The 25787-nt window shown below is 36.1% G+C and overlaps 1 protein-coding gene across 2 annotated transcripts in view; it reads left to right on the top strand.

Annotated features, from left to right (window-relative positions):
* The window catches only part of wnd (wallenda), a 314722-nt gene extending 308469 nt beyond the window's left edge, over window positions 1-6253 (top strand). For both annotated transcript variants that reach the window (XM_067147300.2, XM_067147299.2), the window contains exons 11-12: window positions 819-1047; window positions 1435-6253. In XM_067147300.2, the coding sequence (XP_067003401.2) occupies window positions 819-1047; window positions 1435-1551 (346 nt within the window). In that variant the 3' untranslated portion in view covers window positions 1552-6253. The remainder of the gene's footprint in view (window positions 1-818; window positions 1048-1434) is intronic.
* The last annotated feature ends 19534 nt before the right edge of the window (window positions 6254-25787 follow it).

Below are 25787 nucleotides of genomic sequence, written 5' to 3'. Positions count from 1 at the left end.
TATTTTGTATTCCTTTTCATGTTTCTGTCTCTCTTACGATAGAGTATATTTTCTGTCTCTCTTATGATAGAGTATATAACTTGATTTGACATTTGTTTATTCATTTCCATTACTTTTATGGACCTTATGGAATTGTTTTCTCCTTGTGTGTTTGTCCTGTGTTCTTAGTCTTTTACTATCTGTATTCTGCCTTATCTTATATCTTTCTGGCCTTCTGAGCCCAACTGGGCAGGTTTGATCCTGGCTCAGTCCGGTGGTATTTGGAGGTGCTCAAATATGTCAGCCTCATGTTGGTAGATTTACTTGCACAATAAAGAACTCTTGCAGGACAAACTTCTGGCACATCAGCGTCTATGAAACCAGCAAATGTAATTAGTGGGTTGTAAAAACAATAACATTATTATTATCTTATATCTTTTCCATTTTCCTGTGTTTATATGGCTTTTTCTTCTTACTCTATACTTTCTGCATCAAGAATGAAAATCTGTCAAGGTGGGCTCTCAAATGAGAGGTGATGGCCACCCTCCTGATAAAGCTGGGAAGCAGAAACAAACTTTTCAGGGGGTTGAGAAGAAATGGATGTGGAGTTGTTCTTTTTTTTTTTAAATTTATGTTTTTGTCTCCTCTTTTTGATGCTTCCCTTTTTTCACACTGACATGTCATTGTGTTTATTCCATTGTGTGTTCCTTTTCTTGTTCCTATATCTCTCCCTCTATATACTGTATATATGTGATGATTTGGAACATGTTAAAAAAAATTGTACCTTAACTGCTGGTGGTGCCCCTGTTTTACCATTGTTGAACATAATTTGATTGTAGCATTTCACGGCGACCTATCGGGCCAGGCTGTAGATCACGTCGAATCAAGCAGTCTTCAGTCACAGCTCTAAGTTCTGAGTGTAACTTATCTGATGAAGAGAATACTTCCGAGTACAGCCATCCGCCTTCTAGTCAGTGCTCTACTTTGGAAAGTAATCCAGACTTGTTGAACTCTATGGAGACGATGGGCGGACAGGGACATAAACGACAGCACAGTGCAATCAAAGATGTGAGTAATATCGACAGGTGAGAGCAGTGGCTTTTCGGGTCACAATGTAATAGCGCCTTTTCTGTCTTACACCAGTCCAGAAATTGTGAGCCAATGAATATTTTATGCTATTGACAGCATTTCTGCACAAGTCACTGCTCTGTCTCTGTTCTTATAACTTCTACTCTTAGTTTATATGAATAATGACAATGCCCAAATTCAGAATTTAGTTCCTGAAAACACCACTTTGGCATTATATTCTTTTCTTAAGATTCCTTCAGGTGTATTTTTCTCAGGCCTAACCTTGAAAGAATGTGAATGGTAGGTTCTTCTCTTTGTAGGACCCCATTTAATTTAGTTCATATCCAGCAAATTCTTGAGTACAGTACAGTATATGTGTGTTTACAGGATATGGAGGATGGAAGTACTTCAGCTGGAAGTTCAGATTCCGACTCTGAAGATGTGAGCGACATGACGATAGGGACACAGCTTGGGAAGTCGATGAAGATGGAAACCGTAGTTTGATATTCACAAAATGCAGTTCATTCCTTTACTATGTATTCCCATTGGAATAAACATTTTTAGTCATGCATTTTAAATCTTAGTATACAATGTACAATCATTAGGGATGGAATCTGACAAATGTTCACGCATATGAAAATATTAGAAATCTAAGATACGATATTCATGCATCATCCTCACCTATATCTATTGTGGTATTTAAATGAATCACAACATGCTATAAAATCTTCTCTCCTGTTCATTATTAACTTGAAAAATGCATTAGTTCTATGGTATGAAGAAATATATATGTATATAGTGATGTGTTATGCATATTATTCATGTTTGGAAAACATGAGAAATATTTTCCATCCCTAACTTTGCCATACTTGTATTGTTATGACAGGCTGGTAATGAGATGCTATTCTGATTGCTTACATATTCACTGTTGAGAAGTAACCATTACAGTTAGGTAAATTATTACATAGAGCTGTAGCCTATTACTTTATTTGCTGAACTACTCTGGTAGATATAAATTGCCAACTCAGTGTGATGAAAGTGCTAGCCAATATGACAAGCATCCAGCGGCTCAGCAGACATATTATTTGTCTGCTGTCCTTGAAGTGGTTTTCTGCTGTTCCCACTTTCAAGTCCAATAGAATTGTTGATTTACACCTTTCTCAAGAACTGATGACCTTGATGTTTGACCTCATAAAACAACAGTCATCATCATCAAAACCCTAGATGGTTTCTACCTTCTAAAAATTGAACATGAGAACATTTTAAAAATATTATTGTTATCTCATAGGTGCTAACGAAATGAAAGGCAAAGTTTATAGTGCATTTAGTTGTGGACTGTCTTAAATGAAGGAAAATTCAAAATAGATTTTGAAGAGATGGTACCGGTACAGTACTTTGAGGCTTCCTTATAGCCAAGCTCAGTCGGAGACATTTGTACTGCGATGCTTCCTCTGTGGAGAGTGGTACAGTTTTGGCATCCAGATCCTCCAACAAGCTGGATTTTTGAAGGGTGGAAAAAGTCCATTTGACAGGAGGTTCCACCTTTGTCAATACAAATGTCTTAGAGAACTTCAAGAACTAGTACAAGAAAGAAATGGTAAATGATTTGGCCAATACAAATGACTCTGATATTACAGCATGACACTGAAAATAACTTTCTTACATAAAAAGTAGTCATATTAAAATGGTTGTTGTCTTAATTGTAAACAGTTCCATTTTTCTATTTGTCTGATTGCTAATATTTAATGGAACTTTTTACAATTAGGACAACAACCTTCTTAACATGACTACTTTAAAAAAAGTTCTTTTCAGTGTTATGTTGTAATACTAGTGTCATCTGTATTGGTTTTATCATCATAATGTATTTCTATAGCTGAAGAAAGGAAAATAAAGGTCAAAACGTGTACTGTTTCTTGTATTAGTTCTTGAAAGTTCTTTAAGACCTGATTTGTATTGACTAATGAGGAACCTTATAACTGTATCCATTCATAGGAAATTCATGTGATACATAGTCAATATGGAACAATTTAAACATAAGATTTTTAAATTGCAAATTTATTGAAACTCATTCATAGATCATCCAACAGACTTTTTAGTTTCTGTGCCATCTTGTAGAGTACAATGTACATAAAAATTGGCACATAGGCAGCTTAAATGGCATCAAATAAAAAACGCAAGTATATTATTATTATTATTAATATTAATACTGGGAAGCTAAATTATTATAGATTGTCCTTGGTTAGGATTGAATTAGATGCCTTACATCTTTTGCTATTTCTAACAGCAATTCCAAATTATCACACATCAGTACAATCACTATAATAATGCAGATTATTTGTCAGGTTCGTAAACACCTAAAATTGGACACCAATACTTCCTTCAACTTATCCCACTTATTTCTGGGGTAACTGGAACCACCTTGGTTCATTTTGGTTTGGGCCGGGCATTTAAGATCGGATGCTCTTCCTGATGCCATGCGATTTTTTGGGTGAATATTCCGTTGCAAGATCGATCAGTGTTTGAACCTCAGCTATTCAGACGAAAAGCCTGCAACTAAGCTAATATGCTATCACACCTCCCTAAAACTGAATATCAATACCACTGGAAAATTATACACCAAATCTATTTATTTTTTACCAATTAATTTACCATTCTTTTAATGCAGGAAATCCAAATAACAATTTAGCATTTTTATTGATCTTAGATACAAAATACAATCTCCACATAAACACTAACAGAGGATTCTACTGTGTTAAGACCAAATGTATTTATGATCTATTTACACAAAGAGGTTTTCAGTAAGAGTATTTCTAATTATGTATTCTGCAGAATCTTTTTGAGCTTGAACCACCAAGGTTGAATATCTGCTTTCACTGCAGTGCTGTCTGCCACCAAATGACATGGACCACTTCAAATAACCAGGGCTTGAAAAATATTCTTCTGATTTTCGTGCAAATTATGAAAACTAGGCACCATAATAATATGAAGAAGGTGTGATGCCCAGACTAGCATGTTTTGGCCTTAAATTATACCTATAGTTACTGGTATAAAAAGTACAAGCTTACTTTAGTGTACAGGCTGTCTCTCGAAGATTACTGCAAATGAAGGCAATGCAAGTGGAGTTTTACAAAGCTGCAGTGTTTGTTTTGTGTGCTTTATGTCCATGCACATGTTTTGTAATTTGAATACTGAAATACAAATTTTTACTGTTCTGGATGGTTGAACATTCTCTGATCGGCACATAAACAATGAACATTGAATTATTAATGCTTTTTGATCCCATTGATGACCTTAAATTTTTCTTTATTAGGTTCCTTAAACTAAACCCTTTCTCACAAGAAACATGTGATGCAAATAACACCAACACAGCTTGCTATAATTGGAAATCTGTCTTCTGTTGGTAATTTTGCTTCATCCCCTTGCCAGGCACTTTGAATTCATATTATTTGTGTAAAGTGCTTTGTCTAACTTTTTCAAAGTCCATGGTAGAACCCACAAAAAAAAAAAAAAAAAAAAAAAAATCTTAAAATGCTTCAATCTCCTTTCTTCCAAAATTCTCTAGTTCCTTACCTTCTGGCCAGGTGAGGCATCAAATACCCTGGTGCACTTTTCAATGCTATGTTCGCTCTTGAGAAACCGGAACCTTTCCTCTTGGTGTTTTGCTCTATCTTACACCAAAACTTCTTTATCATCTTGAAGAGAAGAACTGGTACTACTGTTGAATTCTACCCTCACAATTTGAATAGAATTAAATACACAGTATTTGACATTCAAGGTAAATTTGAAACTTTCAACTTTATCTGGTAACAAATTTATTATAATTTGTTTTCAGTCCATCCATACACTTAAAAATAAGATATACTGGCAGGTAAAAGCTGAGAATACCAACTTCAGAAAAATGCAGGTCCCAGACTCATAATTTCAGTTGCCATGGCACCTGGGATTTGTTAGTCCCACATATAATGCACATCTGATTCGCTCAAAGAAATCTGTTATAAATTACTTCTGCTAACTCAAGATATTGTATGATATTTGTAGAGAATTTTGGTCTATCCTACCTCCTGCTGCATTTACTTCCATTAATCTTCAGTTCACTTCCATTCGCACCTCATGGCTGGATGAGATCATCTCAGGATTTGGTCAATACACAAAACAAATTAGACTGACTTTCTCTGCTTTTATAATTAGAGAACTTTCAACTGCTTGTTGTGCAGCCAACTTCAGCAACCAATAGGAACACTTGGACTTTTTATGTCCATTATAACATTGTAGTTTGGAAAGCAGTTTCTTACGGGTTGGTAGTATAGTGGACTATGATTTCATTCAAAGTTTGTGGCTGCATCACATCAGGTTTATTCCATTCTCCTTTTACTGCTATCTGAAGACCAGTTGATTGATTGATGATTGATTGATTGATTGATTGATTGATTGATTGATTTGTGGCCTGGTGCAGTTCTTTCTATTTGATGCCCATTGGTGACTTGTGCGTCTGGGTGGTGGTGATGGCAAAGGGAAATGCTGAAACCCAGTGTCAGCACATAACCTGTTTCTGTCGAATAACACCAAGGAATGTGCTCACTGCTTAACATCCCCATTCAATGGACGAATCACCATATGAACAATGTGGAGAAGTTTGGAATTGAATCCATGCTTTTGGCATGCAATCTAGAGATCAGAAATTGTATACCACCACCTCTCCCACCCTGCCAGCCAACATTCTGTTGTTGACCTTTTTCTTTTTTTTTTCTTTTTTTTTACCACCAATGGGACTCAAGCTGGCTAACCACGATGTTGGATCTGACTTGACATCTCAATAATCGTGGCCACCAGGCAGGGTGAAAACCAGTTTAGAACATGTCGGACTCCCCTGCTTCAGCCAAGCTTACTTGTTGCCTTCTAAGGACAAATCAGTGTTTTAACAAGAGTTATTTTATGCAATACATCAATCACGGCTGAAATAAAATTTACAGTGTTTTCTTAACGATTTGTGTATGCTTGTGCAGTCTGCCAATGAAATTAACAAGAATTTGAGATCACCAAATGGTGATAAAAGTTCTGTAGAGACAAAATGTATAAGACTAAAAAATAACTAAGCAGAAATGTTATATCCTTGTAAAATATAGACTGTATGAAAGATGACCTTGACGAAAAGTGCCACCTTGTAGGTCATGTAAATGTCTTGTACCAGAGTCCAAAATATCTAATTATCCTCTCTGTGAACTTAGAAGAACTTTAATGAATGATAAGCAATTATCTTAAAAGGTGCCAATTTTATATGAATAAAAAATTCATCCACTTACCATATAAATCTGTGCTCAGAACCTTGAAATGAGCATTGAAATTATGTTTTTCATAAGAACCAGGCATGACTGCACTAACATTTTGATATCTCTGGAACTAATGGCTCAAATAAAATAAAACTTTTACAGAAATATTCACAAAGAATTATAACAATGCAATTTTGGCACATTGTGCTCCAAAATCTGTAGAGAATACCTTAAACTCACCTAGTGGTTTCTGTCAGTGTGGTATATCTGGAAACATTTCAGCATATGAAGATCTACAATGTAGACTTCACACTCCTACCTGATTGAGAGGTTTTCTTTTTTGCTGCACAAATTCGACACTGCCTTGAAGGGTTTTGTTTCATAGGGTTAGGAGGAATTTACCTAGGGAAGTGAGGCCTTGTCAAAGTTCAAACAACTATTTGCATACCTGTTCATCCATTGCACACACTTTGTCAAAGACACTTATCTACAATATTTTTCTGCATCATATCACCAGATCACTGTAATCAAAAAGAAAATTTGTTGTAGGAATTCTGGAGAATTGTGTTTCTTTTTCTTCATGGAATATCACTCATTTTCCACTCCTCTACTTTCTCCTTTTTGTCTTGATTTCTTGGGTCGTCTCCCGCCTGCAATACTTACATTTGCTTCATCACTTGAAATTTTGCTCACTCACATCACTGTTAACAGATGAAGTATCCACATTGCTAGCATCATTGGATGAACTTCCAATAGTAGTACGGTTTTCTTCACAGTCACTATTCAATAGAATATCTTCGGTTATAGCTTTGTGCGCAGCCATTTTCTCTGATTGAATTATTGCTAGTATAACTGCATCCGATGTTCAAATATAGCAAGTATACTGCCCCCAAATACTGAATAGAACTGTAAGCAATTTTCTTTAAGTATGAAGAAGCCTTCTGGCACCATCTGTTGAATTTCATAATGAACTACTATATCATCAATAATTCAATGCTCTGCATCAGACCATCAAATCAATGACTAGGTAAGTCAAGTGTCAGTTCACACACCCTGCTGAAACAGCAGCTAGATAAGCAAATGAGTTTAAAAAATTGTTTAAACTAAATATATGATAGATATTATTTTACTTATTCATATTTTTTTTACCTTATTTCTAAATTTGACTGCACAGCTACAAGCCTTAAAGTAGGTGGAACCAGGAGCTTTTTACTGCCCATCCTCACTTCTCAATATTTAGAATTACATAGAGTGTGCCAAAAGCTCTATGGGAAAGTTGTTGACTTTACGAAAATAAAATGAAACTTTTAAAATAAAAATAAGCTCAGCATAACTTGTCTGAACCTCTGTGATGCCAATGTACAAGATTGTGTTGAACTTGATGGATTCCTTCCCTGATACTGAATAAGTAAGCATCAGAAACATCAGAATGATGAGCAGTGTTTGGTGATGAGAAATGATCTCACATTGGTTGTGACAGAAAGAGAAAGAAAAAAAAAAAACATTCCAAGTAAGCTCCTAGTATTGTGACCTAATGTTAGTAAGACTGAATCTCAGGGACAGAAGCTTACAGGACAAGTTGTTCTTCCATTCCTCCTTGTAGTGTTGTAACATGCAATTATTTATGAGATTTAGAAATGTGTATGTTGTTCCTTTATGTATATTTTATGTAAGAAAATTTGCATTTATTCCCTTTTCCATGTCATTTGCCTTGAAGTTTGAAACGACATCCATACTAGTGATGTTTTATATTTGTATTGTAATAATATTTCCAGAAAAATTTCAAGTGAAAGGTGTAACATGTCAGTAAAAAAGTAATAAATGTTTTTAAAAATGTGCTTTAGTGAATCTTATATTTCAACTTTTTATTTTCAGTGTGGTAAGTTTGTAATGTATTTAATATGCTCTGGGATCATTAGATTAATTTTATTATTATGGGAACTTTCTCCATATAGGGGAGAGGAAACATCAGGAAAGATTCTCATGGATGGCATATTGATTTATAATGCCATGAGAAAAAGAAAATGTATATTGTTAATAGAGGGACTTGAGGCCACCAAAAACAAAAAACAAAAAAAAAAAAAACAAAAAAAATCAGATGATGTGTGCAGCTTGATTTTCATCGTTTATTTCCCTACTGTTACCCCTAATAACTGCAAGTTTACTGTTCAATAATGAATGAGTAAGAAATGGATTGAGTCATGTGTCCATTTTAGATGTTGGCTCTAAGGAATATCACTGGTGGTAATTATTGTTCTAAGGGAGAAACAAGCAATGGTATTATCAGAACACTATCAGGCATGAAACCATCATGACTGTGTAAAAACTCTAAAAAATCTCTTTCACAATTCTCGGAACATGTTATTCTTTCATATAGAACTACAGCCATCATAGATATCTTCATTTATGACCATGAATTGTTTTCCAGGTACAAACATTTACATCAGCACAAACTTGGTATGCACTGCTTAACACATTTTCTTTACTGAACAGCTCCTTCCATCATGGTCAGTGGTGACACCCTGCACAATGTCAAAGACTTTCCTTACTTTTTCAAATGCTAACATAAACATTAAAATTCAGTATCATCTCAGTTGGGCTCAAACATCAGCTTATATGGGCTGGCTACATTGCCTACACACCTAACACCTGTCTTTCAAAGCAATGATATATTCTGAATTGAAGAATGGTTAATATAATGAAGGAGGACAACAAAAGTGTTACAAGGATGTTCTAAACTCGAATATGAAGAAGTACCATATTGTCATCGACAACTAGGAGTATGTAGCATCCGATTGGCTGATGTTACTATACAGTATATTGTTCATGAGGACTCACAATGTTTTGAATAATAAGGCACGAGTCCACTAAAAGAGATTGTAGAAGAGAACGAGAAAATCAGAGAAAGAATGACCACCAGGTTCTTCAACAACAAAGTGCTTTGGTAGTTTTGTATCAGAGCTTGTAGTTCTGGCAATGCCTCTTCAGCCACCTGAGAATTCGTAACCATGACGCTGCATATCGTTTCATACAAAGAAGTCAACTAACAGGCAATAAATGAGTACTATTTAAAAACATCTACGATCAAAATATCTTGATTACCAGTGAATTTAAAGTTGGCCTGTTTAATAATAACATATAATCCAAGTCATTAACAGAGAAAAGCTTGCTTCCACAGATGATATAATATTTACTACTGTATTAGCAAAGTACTGTGTGCACTTGTAGAAGTGGAGACTGTGTTCAGAGCCCATACTCAAAAGTTAATGATGAGAATGGAAGAAAAATTGTGCCAAATGGAAAACATAAAGGCTCTTAGACCCAGAATTAAATCAAGGTTTATAAAAAAGAAATTCCTGGACAAAAGAATAGTATTTGTTTACGGATGACGCATGTTACACAGATACACAGAAGCTGACAAAACTCCAAGAAATCTATCATTAGTAAATGAGCAAATCAAGTAATTTAAAAGAATAATGTATGTCATCTTGAAGCCTCCGTGACTCAGGCGGCAGCGCATCGGCCTCTCACCACTAGGTTCCGTGGTTCAAATCCCGGTCACTCCATGTGAGATTTGTGCTGGACAAAGCGGAGGCAAGACAGGTTTTTCTCCGGGTACTCCGATTTTCCCTGTCATCTTTCATTCCAGCAACACTCTCCATTATCATTTCATTTCATCTGTCAGTCATTAATCATTGCCCCAGAGGAGTGTGACAAGCCTCGGCAGCCGGCACAAATCCTATCCTTGCCGCAAGATGGGGGCTTCATTCATACCATCCCTGACCCGGTCAATGACTGGAAAACAGGTTGTAGGTTTTCATTTTCAATGTGTCATCTTATTTCAGCTCAAAAGAAAAAAAAATGTGGCAGATAGCAACAATATGTGCACCTATGCATCATGTACTTTATTTATTTATTTATTTATTTATTTATTTATTTATTGAAATAAGACAAGAGTATTCGTAAGGATTTAGTCTGACAGATTGTTTTGATAGCAGATTTTAACAAAATATATATATAAATTGCCTTGAAGGAAGGAAATATCTACCAAAGTTAAACTGGACTTGCAAACCTTGTTCAGAGTTAAAAGAAAGCACTCGTTTAGCTTCTCATTTCTTTCACTACTCTTCTTCCTCAGGAGAACTTCTAAACTTTCTTCTAAATAGCCTTTAGTTTTTTGATAAAAATATGTAAAACAGAAAAATATGCAAGGCAGCATAGATTACTGTTTGTAAGTTAATAGGGAAGGAGGAATATTTCTATCAGTGCAGGTGAAGACAATGGGCATGAAAAATATCTAGGAAAGAGATTTATTTATGTTTAAATCTTGAGTCTTAAGAGAGACATTAATCAAGCATTGGAAGGTTTTTTTTAATTTGCCAGTAAATCAACTGACATGGCACTTTGACATTACAAAATCCAATCCTTCAAGCATCTAAAGCAGCTGGACTTTTCTGTTTTGTCTATAAACATTCACAAATATGGAACCTTGTCAGTCATAAACTTAGTCAGAATTCTTTGAAACACCATTCTTTAAAGTAAAAACAGCCAAGATCATTCTACATTGTGTCAAATGTGGTCCATTCCTATTAGCCATTTCATATCTATTCTTTTTTTCCCTCAACATTTTGCTGAGCTGTGAGCTTCTGTCATCTGGTATTTACAATGTGTAAAGGCAGTAAAATGATGCACAATATTCTTCAAACTGCCATCAATTACAACTGTGTATGGTCCTGTACTGAATTAGTTTTATATGGTGTTTATCATGTATCAGTGTTGTGTTATGTAGAAAACTTTCAGTGCACTAAGCCTAATTTTTGGGATTTCTGTATGTGCAGTAGCTGTTGAAAACACTTCACTAACCCATGACAAGAGTATATAGAGAGAGTTCAAGTGTAGATATTTTTGTGAGATGTAAGTATTTTTCTGATTAATAATACGGATATTTGCAAAAGTAGTGCCTCGGAAGATAGTGTATTGCATGGAGTTCAAAAAGTGCAAGCAAGTTGGTATTAGCATAAATGTAGCAGTTCAAATAATTTAACTTGAAGACTCAACATCCATTTGTACTCTTTCTGCTGGTTACTGATACATTCTCTGTTCAGTTGTTGTCATACAAGTACTTGAGTGTTGAGCGTATCAGCTCAGACTGGGCTGTTACACAATACAGCTGAATAAAAGACTGAATTCAGACTTTTATTTCCTTAATAAAATGGTCTGTTTGAAAATATTTTTGATTGAAAGAGTGCACCTTAAACCTAGACATTAGCATTAGGGATGTTCTTTTCATATTAAAAATTTAATGATTGAATTTGTGAGTAAGCTGTTTATGAGCATGTTTAGGAATTAAGCAATGTACATATGCAATATTTATGATTTAAAAACTGCCAATTTCAAAATGTGGACATTATTATACATAAATAAGCACTGGAGGTACATTCCCTTGTAATCTACTAAGAAAGTGGAGGAGTCTTATGGACTCAAAAGAGATTATTGATGATAAATGGTAGCCAGTTGTCTGATATTATCTATAGAAAATTTTTGCAGAGGGAGTTACTTATCTCAGATAGAAATGTATGGTACATTTAAGACAAAAGTAATGAAATCCTCTTTCTTGATATTATGTGCATATTATCTAGTTATTTATTGATGTACAAAGTTTACTAGCTCTGACAGTTTTGTATCCACTCTGTAATAATTATAAAACATCCATGAAAATAAAAAAAGAAGATAATTTGGAAGCATGGCCTTAACAGAAGTAAGTGATATTATATAGATTTTCAGTAAAGTACAAGAATTGCTCCAAACTCCTAACAAATATAGAGAGCACATAGATGTTCCTTCTTGTAGATATTGTCTTAGATTATCTGCACTCGACAGTGAGGAGGAAAATTTGTCAACTAATGGTGTACAGCACAGACACTGGGCCTAAACAACATGTTAACAATTTCAAATTATGGTCGGTCACATATTCATTTCATTACAGGGAGAATCGGATGAGTCTGTTAGTAGGATTGCTTTGTACTTTATCACTTCCTTGAGTTAATGATAGAGGAAGAAACCAGATTTGGATGTAGAAAGCTTACTAGAGCAAGTATTTGTGAGAGAAAGAGTTGAATGATACAAAATATAGAGAGACTTACCACAAAAGACACATTTTCTGTTACTAACGGAGAGAAGATAATATTATACTTCTTTTGTGCTCCCTGTCCATAACGATACCCACTGCTCCAGAAACACAACCTTCATTTACAGCAATTGGATATGAGAGACTACCTCTCAATGACAAACACAACAGAAGGAATAGTCACTTCACCGACAGAACTGTACTTGTTGCACTGCACTGACCCACCGACCATCTGACTGTGAACTCCATGGGAGTACTCTCCTACACAGTATTCCACCTAGTGCTCACACATAGTACTAACTCTGAACTCAAACTGAACTGTTACTATGTGCTGACTAACCCAGTGCTCCACGACAGCACTCAGTTACACAGAGATTGATACATACGAATCCCCAACTCCAACTGAATCACTAGCAGAACTGAACCCAACTCATACACTCACACTGATTGGCTACCTGACTCTTAAATAGTCAGGCCTAGTGCTTCCAAAACAGTCCGGAAGTTGGATACACCCAGATACCTCTCGGCCCCCAATCGTCTCAAGGTTTCTGGTAAATCCTACCACAAGCCTCTCCTTCCTGAAGTGAATGCACGAGCAGTGGCCAACAGCCCAGCTGTGACATCACTAGCTTGTGGGTGGAGCCGTACCAGGTCAGAATCAGTATGGCAGAAACCATCACAATTTGTTTACTATCTCTGCCACCACTAATGAGCAGAGTAGTAGCAGAGAAGTGGCATTTCACAATTTAATATTACTAGCAAATGCAGCAAAAGAAATTCATGGTTCCAAGGTTGTTGCCTTATTTATTTTGGATAAGTCTCTGTAGAATCAGCCATATATACTGGAACATTCTCTAGAAGACATAGCAGTATATATTTTTGTATATTAAATTTCATATAGCAAAGGTAACTCTGTATATTCGTAACAATAAATCATCAAGCCACAGTCGGTAGTAACAGTATGCTAACATTCTACTACTTGAAACTGGCGATTCTTCCGCTATAGCACTAGTAGTGGCAATACCATCTGCCATATGGTACATAGAAGGAGACCTTGGAGCTGCACAAACAGCAACATGTTACCTATTTGCACTTCTAGGTATCTAATGGAAGACCTCTGAACTAACTGAAGAAAGTAAGAAAATTATGAAAGAGAATAGGCTGTCCTATAAATTCCAAGGACCTTCAAATTATATGCCTTAAATTGACGTGTATACACAAATGCACGCATGGACATTAATGATGCAAAGGAACAAACAAATAATAAATCAGTTCTTATCTTTCTATTTATGACTTAATATATTAATTAATTGTCTAAGTGTACTACAGCCGGGCTGAGTGGCTCAAACGATTAAGGCGCTGGCCTTCTGACCCCAACTTGGCATTTTCGATCTGGGCCCGGTCCGGTGGTATTTGAAGGTGCTCAAATATGCCAGCCTCGTGTTGGTAGATTTACTGGCACGTAAAAGACCTCCTGCGGGGCAAAAGTCCGGCACCTCGGCGTCTCCAAAAACTGGAAAAATAGTTAGTGGGACATAAAACCAATAACATTATTAAGTGTACTACACAATCATTGTGATGCAAGATATTTCTTGAACACTCTTCCCTTTTCCCCCACATAAACTGAATTTTAATTCAAAGTTATATTCAAAACCTGTTTGTTGAGATCTTTTCAATAATTTCATATTTGCTCTCTAATTCCGTTTCTCTTTGGGTCTGGTAAAATTTCATTGGCGAGGAACACAGTTGCATTTGATAATTTTTGACGTAAGGCCCTGCAAAATTTTAAGTTATTAGGTGATTATAGCAAACTGAGTCAGGTCAGATGGAAGACAGAAAGGACTGGTATGACTAATGCTTTAGACCATAAGGTTTTTATCAGGTGTAATTACTATAAATTTTTTTTTTTTGCTAGGGTTTTACGTCGCACTGACACAGATAGGTCTTATGGCGACGATGGGATAGGAAAGGCCTAGGAGTTGGAAGGAAGCGGCCGTGGCCTTAATTAAGGTACAGTCCCAGCATTTGCCTGGTGTGAAAATGGGAAACCACGGAAAACCATCTTCAGGGCTGCCGATAGTGGGATTCGAACCTACTATCTCCCGGATGCAAGCTCACAGCCGCGCGCCTCTTCGAGCACGGCCAACTCGCCCGGTACTATAAATTTAATTTAAAGCAATTCCTATATGCATTTAAGGAAAATGTATTATAATCAGTTTGATAAATAGGAACTGAAGATTTAACAAGCCATTGAAATGACAAAGAAACAAAATTAAACATATGACAGGATAGAATTAGCTCTTGGCTGCGTAAGATTCTTCCAAATGTAAAGTTTCAGATGTGAACACCTTGTATAGTTCAGTTTACTTGACATTCGGTGGGGGTTGAATTCACTTGTATTTTCAACAGTTTATTTCAGATGTGTTCAAAAGTTATTTGAAAGGATGTTGCCCACATTGATGGCAGATGCTGAAGTGTAATATTGACTGCAGGAATTTTACAATATCTGTGTTTAGATATATATATGAAGATCTGGTGGTCTTTGTATAGATAAACAGTACTAGGTGATATATCCATGCGTCGCTACAAAGTTTGACATTGTACTCAGAGTTCTAGGTGAAGTAGTGTACATGTTGTGAGTAAGATTTTATTAAATTGCACGGCTCTTAGTATTACCCAGGAAACACAACGGGGTGGTCACCATAAGTTGTTTCTCATGTGAAGACCAGATTGAGGAGTTTTCCTTGTAATGGCAGACCCCCTTGCCTACAAGTGGTCACAGCCCAGTTGGGGAGTTTTCATTATAATGGCAGACACTCACTTTCCAATTGCCTTTTTATATCCTCAGAAAGACTCTCTCTATGTTTTTTTCAAAGTCTTAAAGGAACAGTTGACAGAACACCAACATGACAGAAATATTAACATAATTTAAAAAATATCAGAATAAGTACAAATTCAAAGGAAGAACTATACTTTCTTTCTTTTTTAATCCGTTTACCCTCCAGGCTTGGTTTTTCCCTCGGAATCAGCGAAGGATCCCACCTTTACCGCCTCAAAGGCAGTGTCCTGGAGTGTGAAACATTGGGTTGGGGGATATAACTGGGAGGGAGAACCAGTACCTTGCCCAGGTGGCCTCACTTGCTATGCTGAACAGGGGTCTTGTGGGGGGATGGGCAGATTGGAAGGGATAGACAAGGAAGATGGAAGGAAGCGGCCGTGGCCTTAAGTTAGGTACCATCCCGGCATTTGCCTGGAGGAGAAGTGGGAAACCATGGTAAACCACTTCAAGGATGGCTGAGGTGGGAATTGAACCCCCCTCTTCAGTTGACGTTGACCTACCGAGGCTGAGTGGACCCCGTTCCAGTCCTTGTAATACTTTTCAAATTTTGTGGCAAAGCCGGGAATCAAACCCGGGCCTCCAGGGGTGCCAGCAAATCACTTTAACCACTTCACCACAGAGGTGGACAGGGAGAACTATTAATGTTTTTTTATTATTGTTTTATTATTGGAATATGTGTGGAATAAATTGACCTGCGCATAGATGTGTAAAACGGTTCCTTAAAGAACAGTATGCTCCCAAGGTATAGGTGAGAGGTGAAACTCGCTCTGTTTTAATATATTAGTGCAGTATCACACAGTGAGCCTCTATGCCATGATAATTTTTCTGTTTTTGTTTTGTCACTTGTTTAATCTATTCAAGTTCCTTGCTAATCAAAGGCATTTAAAGTAAGATAGATTCACAGGTGGCACTGCTGTATGGTCCTCAAATTGAAGCGGAGTCGGTTGTATGTGGTTTATACTTGGTTGCTGTGAAAAGTTAAGAAAAGGCAAGAGTGGGCACCGTGAATTACACATGAGTGTGTAATTGTTTTCAAATTAGATGGAGCAGCTTCTGCAATTTTATGGCTTATTTTATTAGTTCAAAGTAAGGACATCACACTCCAACCCTCAAAAGCGTACACCAAAGCACAGAATAGCATTCTTTTCTCAAAAAACCCATCACTTGTGAAGAAAATTCATATAAAAATTTTCAGGCAAATTACACTTGCTCTGTTCCAGTGTTTAATAGGGCTAACTATTAGGCAGCATATTCACTTTTCCGCCTGTTGCCATTTCTTGGTGGATGCAGTATTTTTGTATCCGTCTCTTGGCACAGGCCAGAACAAAGTGTAGCTTCCACCAAAGTCCCTGTCTCATTCATGGCTGTGACAATATGGAAGCTGCTGGGGTATGGGTGGTGCTGAGTAATGACATTTGCGGCACAACTAGTGTCTGAGTGTTATGAAAGGTGTTGCTCATAGGATCAGTCGTGCTGCAGTGGCACCTTCTGGTCCAGTGAGGAAAGCAATGGCAAACTACCTCACTCCTCTTCTTGCTTAGTATGCCTCATTTGGGCTCTGCCATTGGTTTTTGCAGTTTCCCTATAACTGCATAGCCTTTGGTGGTGCTATTTGAGGATCCAACCAGCCTCTGGGCTGATGACTAACAGACAGACATTCACTTTTAAGGGTCCCAGGCGTATGTTTACCTCTGACTTGCTACACATTATCTTTTGCTACATGGCTTGCTTAAGAGATAGTGTGATTGTAAAACACAGAAAAGTTTTTTTTCTTTTTTTCCTTTCTGGAATACTATTAGAATCATAAAGGAAATGCACATACACTTTTTCCCCCTGCTAACTCCATTATTTAATATGACTAACTATTTAGGCAAGGTATTCACTCGAAGGGTGCCAGGCGTACATTTCCATATGACTTTCTTCACATTTTATTTCTCTTCATGGCCCCTTTAAAATACAGTGTGATAGTATCCAATATATGCTAGCCAAATTTGAGCACGGTCTGTCAAGTCGCTTTTACATGAAAGAAACCAAGACAAAGAGACCAAGGATAAAGCATGCATCAAAAAACTATTAGAGATAAAAAGAAAATTCTTATAAACTTTTTCCTGGGAAATTGAATTTCAAGTACACTTGCTGCATTGTTTAAATGGACTAACCGTTCAGGCAACGCATTCAGTTTTAAGGTTCCAAAGTGTACATTTTCCTTTGATTTACTTCACATTTTCTTTCACAATGTGATCCACTTAAAAGATAGCATGATAGTAAGTAGCCTATATGTTAACCAAAGATACCAGCTGTAAGCTTTCAAAATTTGAGGTCCATCAGTCAAATGCATAATGCATAGGTGTTAAGATTGATTTCGAATTTTTATTAAAATACAATACTACACGCTTTAATTACAGTACTGTAATAAAATTATTGTATACAGTATTCAGTTCATTAGTAACAAAAAAGAAGTTTCATTAATTCAGACTGCTTTGCGCTTTGTTGAACAAAGCAATTAATCTACACCAGCTGATGTACTGTTGATTAAACGGTGGCACGACATAGCTGCATGACAGCGCTGTACCAAGAAAATTCAGAAGAAAATCTCTGCTGTAATACAATGAGTGACATTATGTAAACATTTTAATGTTAATATACAGTATGCACCTTTGCTTAACAGAGTTTATGCAATTTAATTTCAACATTTAATTTCCGAAAATATTTACCATCTCTCATCAGAAAAAAATGAGTCAACCGAAATGGCTCCGCCCCCTTTATTTCAGATAAACGGGGTTCTACTGTACATTCAAACACATTCACAGTCTCTATATATTAGTATAAATTGACTGCTGCACACAGAATGTTACATGTATTCCAACTGCATTTCAGTCAACATAATTTATCAACTTCATTTCTATGCTATGAAATGTGTTAACAGATCATTTGTAATTCTAGGTGGAAAATTGGATGTAATATTCTATTCATTATTTTGTACAGCTCAGCATACTTCACTTGCCATTACTCTTAGTATCTGAGATTGCATAACCTTAATTGAAAAAGCAGGCTTTATAATACTTTGTTGAGTACCACATTCCTTGTGAAAAACTGCAAGGAGTTACTGTTTTGCCTCTGAGTATAGAATCTACATTTTAGAGGATTTGTTTGGTGGTTGTTAGCATAATGGAGTTCCTTCTTCTCTGGAGAGATGATCTCCATCATTGTAGTATATCTTTCTCTGCTTCAGAAGGTTCTGTTCAATCTACTGCAATTTCATCTTTCTTTAATAATTTTTTTATTGGCAATATACTTTCTTAAATTTATAAATCTTTTTGGTATAAGAAAAAATACTAGAGATAGAACAGAATGAGGTCTACAACTCCTGCAGTAAAAGACTGCATTATACAACCTAGTTGTAGAAAAATCATTATCTCTACTAATATCTTGAGAGTCAGGTTGTGGAAAATGGCTATGCTGTTGACAGATACTTAATACATCACTTTTATTTCTGTTCAGAATAACTGAATACAGTATCACTCAGATTCAAACAAAATAATAGCCACTTAAAAGATTGAGAATTCAGCAAAACAAAATAGCCCTAAGTTGGTTACATGCAGAAGAAATAGCCATGAGAGTGCAGCGTTACCCTCCTTTCATCCTAATGATCATACTTTAACTTAAGGTAATCACTGAGTTATTGACTGTGATGAAAGGTACATCGCTTGGTGATAACCTCTATTGCCTGTAAAGTTTGAAAGAGTCCAGAACATTACTACCATGATTTTAAATGACTGTGCTCAACTAAGTAAGGGTGACCTAGTAATATTCTTGCTGTCTCACAACATTGATTTTACAAATCACATTCAAATCACTTAGCGTATCATAATTGTGTCACTGTCAAAATTCTGGAATGTTTGCCTATGTGTTCCCACTCCTTTACCATCTGGAATCCAAAGCTGAACCTCAGCTCAAACTCAAATCTAGGCAAGCATTTGACCTCACTGTTAGATGTTCATGTACATTCTTTCTCTTCCACTCCTCCTCTCCTCAGATTATACTAACTTTTTAGATCAATGGTATTCTTCCTTTTATGTACATAATACTGACAAAGGGAGCTTTCTGCTTTCCACCAATTTCTGCAGCATGTACCGGTATCATTCAACTCTTAGTGTGCTTTCCTAGCTGAGTATGATAACTGCATAGTAGTAGGTACTATAGGAAAACTTATAGAAGAATGAAAATCCAATCAAATTCCTTGAATTAGTCTATTTATATATCATGTACAGTATAATCAAGTTAATCAAACTATATCTTTATTTTTGAGTTTGCTGCAATTACTGTTATATTCAAGGCCATCCTTTCTCTTCTGGTTTGTCATAACTAGAGCCCTGCACAAATGCGGACATCTGCGAAGTTAGTGTCTTGGTGGATACAAACTGTATGGCAGTGCGATAATTTTGCTGATAATTTCTAAATAATGACGTTTATTGATTTTCACTCAGGTGTACTCTTATTTTTGCTTGTGATTAGGCGACCCTTGACAGTGGTATAGGAGAATGGTGATAAAGAATCTTGAGACCATAAAGCCGTAAATCTGACCTAAGCCTAACTGGCTCCTGACTGCAATTAATGGAAGGAAGGAGCAAAGTTCAATACGTCAGTAGTTGTCGCAAGAGGAAATCCCTGACAAACCTGTGACTGTAGGAGTTCTGGTGCAAGTGTCAGGCATATTGTATTATATTAACAGATCTATCAGTTTCAATACTTTGGGTGTAATATACTGTAGTTAAATATTTACAGTATCCACTGATAACAATTTGTGGATGCGGATATTATTTTGTTTATCCGCGCAGGGCTCTAGTCATAACATAGCATTATTAGCAGATGAAGCTGTTAAAATATTACATCCTTGATTTATTTACTATCCTGAAATTTTGAATTTTATGTCTGTACTATACTGTAAATTACAAATAGCTGCAGTAAAACATTCCCTAAATTCCCAAAGACCTTTTTTCTTTTTTTAAAAAATGATATTTGTTTGTGGTGTTGACCTCTGTAGATCTTTTGCCACTACTTTCATCATATGAGAGGAACCTGTAAGTGGAATTGCGAAAGTGTAGAGTGTTGAATGTAAGGAAAGGAACGTTAAGGACAATACAAACACCCAGTCCTCAGGCCAGGGATATTAAATCATTTACAATTAAAAACCCCTGACCCGACCGGGAATCGAACCCGGGTCCGCCGGGTGACAGGCAGATGCGTTGCCCCCTACACTGCGGGGCCGGACCCCAAAGACCTTACTGAATCTCTGAACCATACATTTGTGGTAATAATGATGCTGTTAAGATATCACTGTTTCTTAACAGTTCTTTTGTTTATTTTATACAGATGATAGTTCAGTTGTTCTCTTTAATGTCTTGAAATATTTGTTTAATTAAGAACTGTACATCAGATTTTTTATTTTTAAATCTTATATTGTGTCAAGAAAGGCTTGTATTTATATCTCCATTAACACTACAGAGCACAGGAACAGTTGACTTAATCAGGTGCCAACCTTGAGCAGGCCACTGAGGCAGGGTGAAGTGGTCACAATACATTGGCCTTGAAAGGGCAACATGGCAAAGCAGGACACTGTATGGACAATAGGAATATATATAAAAGATAAATAACAGAAAGGAGAGGGAAACCTATTCCACATCTTACACAGTACAGTCCCTCAACAGCGCTGCAATATTACCATTTAAATTAATATGATCATTGCAAACCAGTTTTATTAACATGTAAGGAATACCAGTAGATCATATGGCAAAGATGAAGTGATTGCAATAACTATGTGTTATGTTAATGTGTTTATTACCAAACAGAGAGCATTGTTATATAAACAGGAGTATTAATATCATCTGAAATATGATTCAATACAGAACTTTTTTTGTTTTTGTTTAAGTGATTTTTGGATTTATTCAGCTACCATATTCCCTTCTTTCCATTTATTTATTTAAGTTGTGCCAGAAGTCTCCTGAAGTTTCAGCAGAAAATAAATATAAATTTGAAAGTGATACTATAAACATTTTGAATATTCATAAACTGAAAGAAATATAACATATATATAGTCTATGCATTGTGACCAGTACTTTGCCAGATCACAAGCTTCAAGTGTTTCATACACAGTTTCCCCTAAGGTATATGATATAACTGGTTACAGATGAGGAGATTGTACATAGTTTACTCTACATTGTATTCACACAGAGTGGAGATGCAGACAAAATATGTTGATATTTTCTTTTCATATTGTATTACATTCATTCAATGGTGTTTTATTTTAATATCTTCATAACTACCGTAAGTTGATTTTTCTAAAAAGGTTCCAGTTTAGTCAAAATTTTATTTATCTGCTCACCCTCCTTTTTCAGATGAGTAGGGTGCTGCTGTATTGCTAATTACTTTTATTCTACTCTTTGCAGAACACTTCTAATGTGATGGCAGCTCTGATATAATATTCTCATTAAAATTTTCTGTAGTTCCACAGAACAAACTTCTCAAGTTGAAGAGTCTAGAAAGTTATAGTTCTTGTTATGGTACCAGAATGTGCTGTCCACTCTTATTTTGAAGGTTACAGTTTTACATGAAATGGTGCAATATTTCAGGGCTTTGTAACCATCAAGAATTGAGTCATGGTGCTTTGAAAATTTAGTACAAGAGACTTTTTTGGCAGTCATCTTCATTGAACTTGCTTCTAAAATTTCATCCCGTTATTGTTATTGTATAAGAATGAATGTGTACAGTCTTAGTAAGTGCAATCTATGTGTGGAGATTTTAAATGTACAAACTGCCAAGTCACTCTACTTGCAAATGAAACTGTTGGTTGTGGGATTTCTGAATGAAATACCTCATTTAATTTAACTGTATGATAATGTTTTTTGTGTAGCCTTGTTTTGTCTAGTATGAACATGTACTTCATGTATGTCCATTTTGTTTCTGTATTAAAGTACCAGTATTTTGTAAACAGCAGCTGAAGTAGTAAACAAAACCAACCTTCACAAAACACTTTCAGCCTCATTGGTTAACACTTGTCCATTACAATGTATTTGCATTATTGGCATGGTAAGTATGTAGTTTAGTTACTCGACTCTTGCTTAGGCAGTGCTGCCAGGTCCCCCAATTTTTTTGCAACACGCCAGTAAACCCGAAAAAAAAGTCTCCTGAAATTTCTTCTAACCCAAAGTTAAGGAATATGAATAATAATGATTATCATTATAGACTGTTATGCCTTTCAGCGTTCAGTCTGCAAGCCTCTGTGAATTTACTAAACGTCGCCACAATCCTCGATTTGCAACTAGTGCTGTGGCCTCATTTAGTTCTATTCGCCAAGTTGTTTCCAAGGAGTCCCTCGCCTGTCAAATGGGAATGGGACTCCGTTACTCCCATAGGTCCGAGGCTTGCTTAAAATGTTCTGAGCTCGGTAAATTCATGAAGCAGGATGCTACCCTATTTGCACATAGTCCAAGTGAGGATTCTCCTCTAACAGGTTATGGACCACTGGTGAATTGTATAGTCCTAGCCGCCTGAGTACAAGGAGGGCCATGACTCAGAATCTGTCCAAGATGCCCACTCATATTCCATAGCAACTGGTATCCTGACTCTCATGACCACTTACTAGGCCACTCAGCCGTTGCCCATGGTTCATGAACTAGGACGTGACTACAGTAACCCACACCATGAACCATATAATAATGATTAATGGTACATAATATATTTGTGCCTAAAAACTCTTTCCTCATCTCATTGCACAACGTTTTATCAATAACATCACTCGTTAGGTACTTCCCAGCATTCATTTTAGGCTAGAATTACCTAATCTCTCCCTCCTATTGAACTCAAAACTCACGCTTGACTGCATCATTCGAAGGGAAATCCCCGAACCGCATATAGAATATAAAATCTGCATCCTGCTACAACTTCAAAATTGGCACACAATTTCTATGCCTGATGAATAACTACATCTACAGGAAAAGTGGGGAGAAAGAGAATAACAATAATAAGAAGTATAGAGTGACCAAAGAGTACAGGTGAGTGAAATTGTATTTTTTCTCATAATAACTTCACATGACTATTGTGTTCTTTAATTTAGTTATATTTTGAAATTTCACTGCTAGAGAAACTACCAAAATTTTTATGTACAATCTACTGAATTTTCATTTGTAGACCTGGCAACACTGTGCTTAGGATTGCCAGATGCTGCATTTTTCTGGACACTCTCATAGTTTCTGGACATGATTTTGTTCCTCCATTTTATTATTTGCCTTCAGCAAACATTCTCTTTCTAAAAATTATTTCTACTTCAACATCAATACAATAGAGAAATCAATCAATCAATCAATCAATCAATCAATCAATCAATCAATCAATCAATCAATCAATCAATCAATCAATCAATCAATCAATCAATCACCACTGCTCTGCATTTAGGGCAGTTCCTCTGGGTGTAAGATTCCCTATCAGTTGTTTACCTAGTCTTTTCTGAAATTACTTAAAAGAAATTGGAAATTTATCACACATTTCCCTTAGTAAATCAATCCAATCCCTGAAAACAAAATTCTACCAACATCAGACTCTTTTTGCTAGATACACTCATCCTTCCTTTTTAAAATGAGATACTGAACATTGTTGACACCTGTGTTGTCAAGAAATTATTTCGATTTTAAAACTTTTAAGTTTATATAATCGCTTACCTACCCAAGTAGGGTTCTGAAACTATTATACATCAAAAAGAATTTGACACTCCGATTCATTCACATGGGTAGAAATAGAAAATGCTCTAAAGAACAAAAGTTTTAGCAAAGGCAGTAGGTACAGAAGAACTATAACAGTTCCCTGAAAGTGGCTCTACTACTGGTAAAGGAACCAGATCTAGAAAGGATCCGGGAGATAGTGGGTTCGAGCCCCACTGTCGGCAGCCCTGAAAATAGTTTTCCGTGGTTTCCCATTTTCACACCAGACAAATACTGGGGCTGTAACTTAATTAAGGTCACGGCCGCTTCCTTCCCACTCCTAGGCCTTTCCTATCCCATCGTTGCCATAAGACCTATCTGTGTTGGTGCGACATAAAACTTTTTTTTTTTTAATTCTGAAAAAAAGTTCCAGTAAACCATAAAAGACCGAGCTCAATAGCTGCAGTTGCTTAAGTGCGGCCAGTATCCAGTATTTGGGAGATAGTAGGTTCGAACCCCACTGTCCGCAGCCCTGAAGATGGTTTTCCATGGTTTCCCATTTTCACACCAGGCAAATGCTGGCGCTATACCTTAATTAAGGCCATGGCCGCTTCGTTCCCACTCCTAGCTCTTCCCTGTCCCATCGTCACATAAGATCTATCCGTGTCAGTGTGACGTAAAGCAAAAAAAAAAACCCATAAAAGTAATGTGTGTGTGTGTGTGAGAGAGAGAGAGAGAGAGAGAGAGAGAGAAAGTTTTTCAGTACATACCAAGTGAATTTTATCTTTCTCTAAAGACATCTCTAAGTGGACTATTAGATTACTGATGGTAACGATACTCCAGGAAGGAATTTCTAAAGCTAGAAACCTAATATTCATGCACTTATTCATATATTATGTTATAATATTGATAATATTATGTAGTACATATTAGTAGTTGCATTCAGCACCTACTATTGATATACTAGTAAAAATTGAAAACAAAAATTGTGTAAGAGAAGTAGAGGGAGATCAATCACAGTCACTACTGATATGCATTTAAGACAGTTGCCCAGGTGGCACATTCCCTATCTGTTGTTTTCCTAGCTTTTTCTAGAATGATTTCAAAGAAATTTGTCCTGAATTCCAACTTTATCTTCATATTTTGACATTTCCTACTTTTAAAGACACCACTCAAACTTATTTGTCTACTGATGACATTCCACGCCATCTCTCCACTGACAGCTCGGCACATACCACTTAGTATTTACAATTCTTGTATTTATTATCCACACAATTCAATACATAAAATGTTTATTGTCCTAAAGGGACATTACACTACAAATGTTAATTGGTACATGTTTCGCTCGCTGTATCGAGCGCCTTCAGCCATTTTTTATACGATTGTCTCAAGGTTGAGTCATTCATTAATTTCTATTTACAATAAATTCGCACATTAAAAATGTTTACACAATAAAATGTCGCCACACTTAAAGAGTAAACAAGAAAAATTGACAATTAACATGTCTCATTAATGGACTAGACATTCATTACATAATATTGATAAAATGTCACTACTTAAAAAGTAAACAAGAGAATTTGACAATTAAAATGTATCATTAATTGACTAGACATTAATAACATAATATTGATGTCCAGGTCATAGTAAATATGCCAATTAAATTGGAAGATTTGGCTAATTCTCGTTTGATTCTTGATTTTTCCAAACACTGTTAGTGTATTTATCGAAGTTTCAATGTTCATACGAAAATAGTAAACGTCAAAAGGTTAAACTTGCGGTATTTTTCCATTGTGTTTTCGTTAACTGAGATCTAC

Source organism: Anabrus simplex, chromosome 5 (assembly GCF_040414725.1).
Source record: "Anabrus simplex isolate iqAnaSimp1 chromosome 5, ASM4041472v1, whole genome shotgun sequence".
Taxonomy (NCBI): Eukaryota; Metazoa; Arthropoda; class Insecta; order Orthoptera; family Tettigoniidae; genus Anabrus; species Anabrus simplex.
Note: the sequence above shows the minus strand (reverse complement) of the source record. Positions and strands in the feature narration are given on the sequence as shown.